At 46.1% G+C, this 5,336-nt stretch overlaps 1 protein-coding gene across 1 annotated transcript; it reads left to right on the top strand.

Annotated features, from left to right (window-relative positions):
- Positions 1 to 1,009: 1,009 nt before the first annotated feature.
- On the top strand, positions 1,010 to 4,634 carry PDIK1L (PDLIM1 interacting kinase 1 like). Its single transcript, XM_010180752.1, has 2 exons — positions 1,010 to 1,326; positions 3,894 to 4,634. The coding sequence occupies exons 1-2, from the start codon at positions 1,042 to 1,044 to the stop codon at positions 4,632 to 4,634; spliced, it is 1,026 nt and encodes a 341-aa protein (XP_010179054.1). The 5' UTR covers positions 1,010 to 1,041.
- Positions 4,635 to 5,336: the final 702 nt, after the last annotated feature.

The following is a 5,336-nucleotide window of genomic DNA, read 5'->3' on the forward strand; positions in this document are numbered from 1 at the left end:
AACTGTTCTAGTTCTGATACACCAGCTGTTATTTTCTTTTTTAAATTATTATTAATTCTGTGTTTCGTTCTGTTTGACCAGTGATAATTGGCTAGCCAGGCTCTTTTTTTCTCCCCTAGTTATAGTCAGTGTCCCATTTTGGTTTGTTTGTGTGAAGGTGGTGCTGCTCTGTTGGTTTGTAATCTCACAAAGAAGTGTGCAGGGAGGTTCATAAATCTGTGGCAGTGTTTGGTGGCCTTTTCTTTATTTATGAGTGTTTGTCTCTTGTTTTACTTATAGACCAGTATCTTAATTTTTGTTGAAGTCCTTGCACTGTTGAGCAAAACTGAAAGTTAGATGCTGGGTACAAGCTTCTGCAATCAGTTGCCTTTTTTGACTTCTTCTAAGTGTAGACTCCCCAGTCAAAGGAGACTAGGTGAAAAATCACAGTTAATATTACAAAAGCAATCGGAAGCGATCCGAAGCATCCTCTTATCTTAGAATCAGTAAAAGAATTGAATCGTTAAATTATAACAGGAACATTCACCTCTGCAGTCACCTCCATAAAAGGTAGCGTTAATTACATCTGTGACTGCCTGACCACAGGCTTCAACTGGAAGCTCTCTGCGCTGTCCCAGCGTGGATGGAGAGCATGATCCCGTGCTGTTATTCCCTCAGATGCTCACGGAAGACACCGAGAGAAGGGAGCAGGAGCTTACGCCGTGGCCCTGTCTCGGCACGGTGCAAGTCTAGGTTTGAATTGTTGCCACCTTGAGAACTGGGCTGTATTTGAAATCTTAACATTGCCACCAAAAAGATGTAATTTAACTAGTCCGTGGCAACAGGTACAGGTTTGCAGAATAGTTTCTGGAATGGTTTAGCTCTCGAAGGCAGCGTTACGTTCAGCGTAGCACTCGGAGGTGCTGCCCTGTTAACTGGAGGGTATTGGTAGGCCTAACCTTGCCGCACCGAGCCATATGGGGGAAAATACAGCCCAGTTCTTGTTCCTGAGTTTTAGCTCTGTGGGTTTTTCCCCCTTCCCCAGAACCCTTGATCTTGAAGATGGTGAGTAGCCAGCCTAAGTACGATCTAATACGGGAGGTTGGTCGTGGCAGTTATGGTGTGGTGTACGAAGCAGTCGTCAGGAAGACCTCTGCACGGGTCGCGGTGAAAAAGATTCGGTGCCATGCTCCCGAGAACGTGGAACTAGCTCTGCGCGAGTTCTGGGCACTTAGCAGTATCAAGAGCCAGCATCCCAACGTCATTCACCTGGAGGAGTGCATCTTGCAGAAAGATGAGATGGTGCAGAAGATGTCCCATGGCTCCAGCTCCTCCCTTTATTTACAGGTACATGAAGCTGAGGTAACGGGGTGGAAGTCATTAATGTGGATGCGTAGCTGGGAGGGAAGGAGGTGGGTAGCTAAGATGATTTATTTTTGAGGTATGCTTAGTTAGGAGAGGGCATTGTTCACATTGTTGACACTCAGAAATTGTTTTATGTCTTTAAAAGTACGTATCTATCAATCACCTCTCTTGTCATTTGAAGCTGTGCCGCTCTGAAAGACTCCAGGATTTTTTTGTTTTAATCCGCTTTGTTAATTTGAGGAAGCAGCACAGGTAAAGCAGGGGGGAGGTGCAGGCTGTTGCAGGACTTGGTGAAAGCCCTGCTGTAGGGTTTATGAGCAGCCATGTACTCGTGTCTTGAGACAGAGCCATGAAGAATTTCTTAATCTCTGATGCCCTTGGAAGAGGAAGTAACCGTCTTGATATAGGAAACCAACAGTTAAAATTACTTCAGAAATAATAAGCAATTGGTATCCTACAGTGAGCCATTTTGGGTTTTGAATAAATAACTGTTAATCCCTTCAAAGAGAGGTAAAGGTATGATAAATGGAGGAATAAATATTGCTTCCTCTATGTGACTACTGAGTGTGTCCTTTAAGTCGCCTTTAAGTTTGAAGACGTGTATTTTTGAACAGTAAGTAGCTCTGGAAAGCCTTTGAATGATCATCTGATTCATTCCCTTGTTGATTCCCCCACTGTAAATCATCCCTGGCAGAAATCTGTGTCTCTGGTTTAAGAATTCAGCAGCCTGCTCGGTGTTTATTGTGCTGTGCTTAGTCAGCTTTTCTTTCGGTTTTTACTGTTGTCATTCCTGCATGTCTGATGTAGGACCTTTTTGTTACTGCACATCCATCTGCCAGCCCTGTCCACACCCCGCTGTGCGAGCCTGGGAAGGAAGATTCTGGCCTTTGTCAACTTAGTGTAGCTTGGTGGTAGTTACTGACCTGCCTTCATGAAGGGGTTAGGGTAAAATAACACTGACCAGCTCGTGTGGAAGTTAGTGCCTTGCCTTCCTAGTGGGTCTGTGAGATTGCATCCAGCTTGTGGATGACTTTAAAGAAAGCAGAGTGGAGCTGCAGCGTGGGAGAGAGCTTCCAGATCAGCTGCAGCGTTGGGTTTTGGTGGCAGTGCTGTTAATGCTGCATTTACATCCTGCCCGTGTTGGGCACAACCTCTACAAATTGTTTTCCTGCTCCAGAGAGTGAAGAAGAGCAAAGGGCAGAGCTGAGCTGACTCTGGAGAAGCTGGGATCATACAAAGTGATTTTAGCAGCATGTGCTAAAATAGAGAACACCACATCTCCCTTGGCGTGCCCTCTCCTCTCCGGGTTGCGGGCGATGCTGTGTTACAGAGCTGAGGGGTGCAGCGTGCGAGGAGGCTCCCCAGGAGGAAGCATTGGTGTCTCCTGAGGGGTTTTGGGGCTGATGCTCAGTAAAGAGGGTCCTAAAGCGGCCTGGCCCTGTGGTGCATTGCCACTGTCACCAACGTGGTGGTGTTTCTTTGTCATTTCACTGCTCTGAGGTGTGAATACGGCTTCTGTGAAGCTGTGAGGAGAGGAGAGCCGTGCGTTGGTGATCGCTTGGCAGAGGAGAGTCCCTGCAGTCCTGCGATACCTTGATCTCACTTTACTGGCTGTGAACCCTAGGTGTGTAGTTTCCTGGTTGTAACATGGATTTGCTGTTTTAAGTTTGTCCAGTTTGAGTTCTTCTTGTGCTCACAATTACAGATAGCTGTAAACTGCTAGTAATTTTGCTCTTGGTTGGAAAAGGTTACTTTTTTTTAAAGCACTTTTAAATGCCTCTCAATGTTAATAGCTACCTTAGTTTTTGCAAGCGTACAGGAGCTACCTTTGGTTTAATATACATTGGTTTACTACTAACAGAAATAATTGCAAGACTTGACTTCCAGAGCATGCTAAGAGCCACCGCAGAGGAGCTGAAGAGGCAAATGTGTAGTTGTGTAGATGGGATTAGTAAACCCAATTGCTGCTTTTACTGTGCTTTTTGTATGGAGCAGCTATTAGAGCTGGCTGCTGGTGCTGCTCACTGCTTGGATTCTATTAGAAAACAGCGAGTAGGTCGTGGTGGTGGGAAAGGTGCTGCTTGAACACATTCATGTGTGAGGAATGGAGAATAGGCTTTAAAAATCCGCTTTGTCAGCAGAGGACAAACACAACCCCGGCACTGTGAGGAGTTCCTGGAGGCTGTGTGTACACATGGGAGTTGTTAGCGAAAGGGGTGGGCCGGTGTCCAGCTGAGACAGATGGGAGTGCAATGGCCACCTCGTGTCTTGTCAAAATACCCTTATCTGGGTCTGGCTTTAGCTTCTGGGCAGGAGCGTGAACTTGATATGCTTCACAGGCACAAAAATAAGGAGGCTGTCAACTACATTGTGATTTGGGTTTACTTTTTTGTTTCATCATAAACTTTGAGTAGCTTTATTTTCACCAGCTGCAATGTCTTGCTCTCTGGATTGTCAAGAGGAAGAGCCAAATGTCATGCATTTTTCCCTCATATCCTTATATTCTTGTGATCATCGGGTGGTTATGACATTTCTTTTCCTTGTTGCAGCTTGTAGAGACCTCATTAAAAGGAGAAATAGTCTTTGAGCCCAGAAGTGCTTACTACCTCTGGTTTGTGATGGATTTCTGTGATGGAGGAGACATGAACGAGTACCTGTTATCCCGAAAGCCCAACCGCAAGACCAACACCAGTTTCATGCTTCAGCTCAGCAGCGCGCTGGCGTTCCTGCATAAAAATCAGATTATTCATCGTGATCTCAAACCGGACAACATCCTGATATCTCAGAGCAGGTTGGATGCCAGCGACTTGGAGCCTACCCTGAAAGTGGCTGATTTTGGGCTGAGTAAAGTTTGTTCAGCCTCAGGACAGAATCCCGAGGAGCCGGTCAACGTAAATAAGTGTTTTCTATCAACCGCCTGCGGGACTGACTTCTACATGGCCCCTGAAGTGTGGGAAGGGCACTACACTGCCAAAGCAGACATCTTTGCATTGGGGATTATAATCTGGGCCATGCTGGAAAGAATCACGTTCGTAGACACAGAAACTAAGAAGGAGCTGCTGGGGAGTTACGTCAAGCAGGGCACAGCGATCGTGCCTGTTGGAGAGGCGCTCCTAGAAAACCCCAAAATGGAGCTGCTCATCCCCGTAAAGAAGAAATCCATGAACGCTCGAATGAAGCAGCTGCTGAAGGAGATGCTGGCAGCCAACCCGCAGGACCGACCCGACGCGTTTGAGCTGGAGCTGCGGCTGGTGAGCATAGCTTTTAAAGACAGCAGCTGGGACACGTGAACGGGCTCCTTCTCACCCAACCGATGGCGCAGCTTCACGGCAGTAAAAGAAACCAGCCTAAACCAACCCTGCAGGGTGTCGTTTCTTCCAAATGAATCTCTTCTCGAGGTTCATACGTGATGCGGATGCGAGTTGGCCGTCGCGTGAAGGATGCGGTGATGTGTATGATACCAGGGTGTTCATTTGTGTGCGATGGCGGTGGGATGGCGGAAGAGCTGAGACTTGATTTCCAGCCCGATGTGACGGAGAATTTCACACATTCCAGTTTCCTATGTCAGTATTAGGAATTCTCATGGGAATAAAAAAAAAAAGAAAGAGATTTGCATGCTGGTAGTGCAAATCTTCAGGCTTTGTGAAGTAATTCCGTGTATATATTTATGTATAGGAGTGACTGGGAGTGTATGCCACTTTTCTTAAATTATTTGCTATGGGTCTGAATGATTGGGGTCTGCAGAAAACCAGGTGAAGAAGACAGATGAGAAGCATTCCTTCTTCTCCAGGCCTGAATAAGTTTATTATTTATTTTTGTTATCTAATGTCAGAGATAGGGTCTGAGACTTGACTTTGTAGTTAAAAAAAATGCAATGCAAAGGGATCAGCAGTTTTTAAAAGTGCTGACATGGCCAAGCTTAGCACTTACAGCTTAATGAGCTCTTCATCGAGGGAGTCAAATTATGAATGGGTGCAATCAGGTGCTAGCGT

The sequence above is a fragment of the Mesitornis unicolor genome, unplaced genomic scaffold, assembly GCF_000695765.1.
Source record: "Mesitornis unicolor isolate BGI_N332 unplaced genomic scaffold, ASM69576v1 Scaffold48883, whole genome shotgun sequence".
NCBI lineage: Eukaryota > Metazoa > Chordata > Aves > Mesitornithiformes > Mesitornithidae > Mesitornis > Mesitornis unicolor.

What these genes read in the sequence shown, in the direction of transcription:
- PDIK1L (XM_010180752.1), top strand. Translation starts at nt 1,042, where the DNA reads ATGGTGAGTAGCCAGCCTAAGTACGATCTAATACGGGAGGTTGGTCGT. An exon ending in GCTCCTCCCTTTATTTACAG is followed by an intron (nt 1,327 to 3,893) that starts GTACATGAAGCT and finishes TCCTTGTTGCAG; the next exon opens with CTTGTAGAGACCTCATTAAA.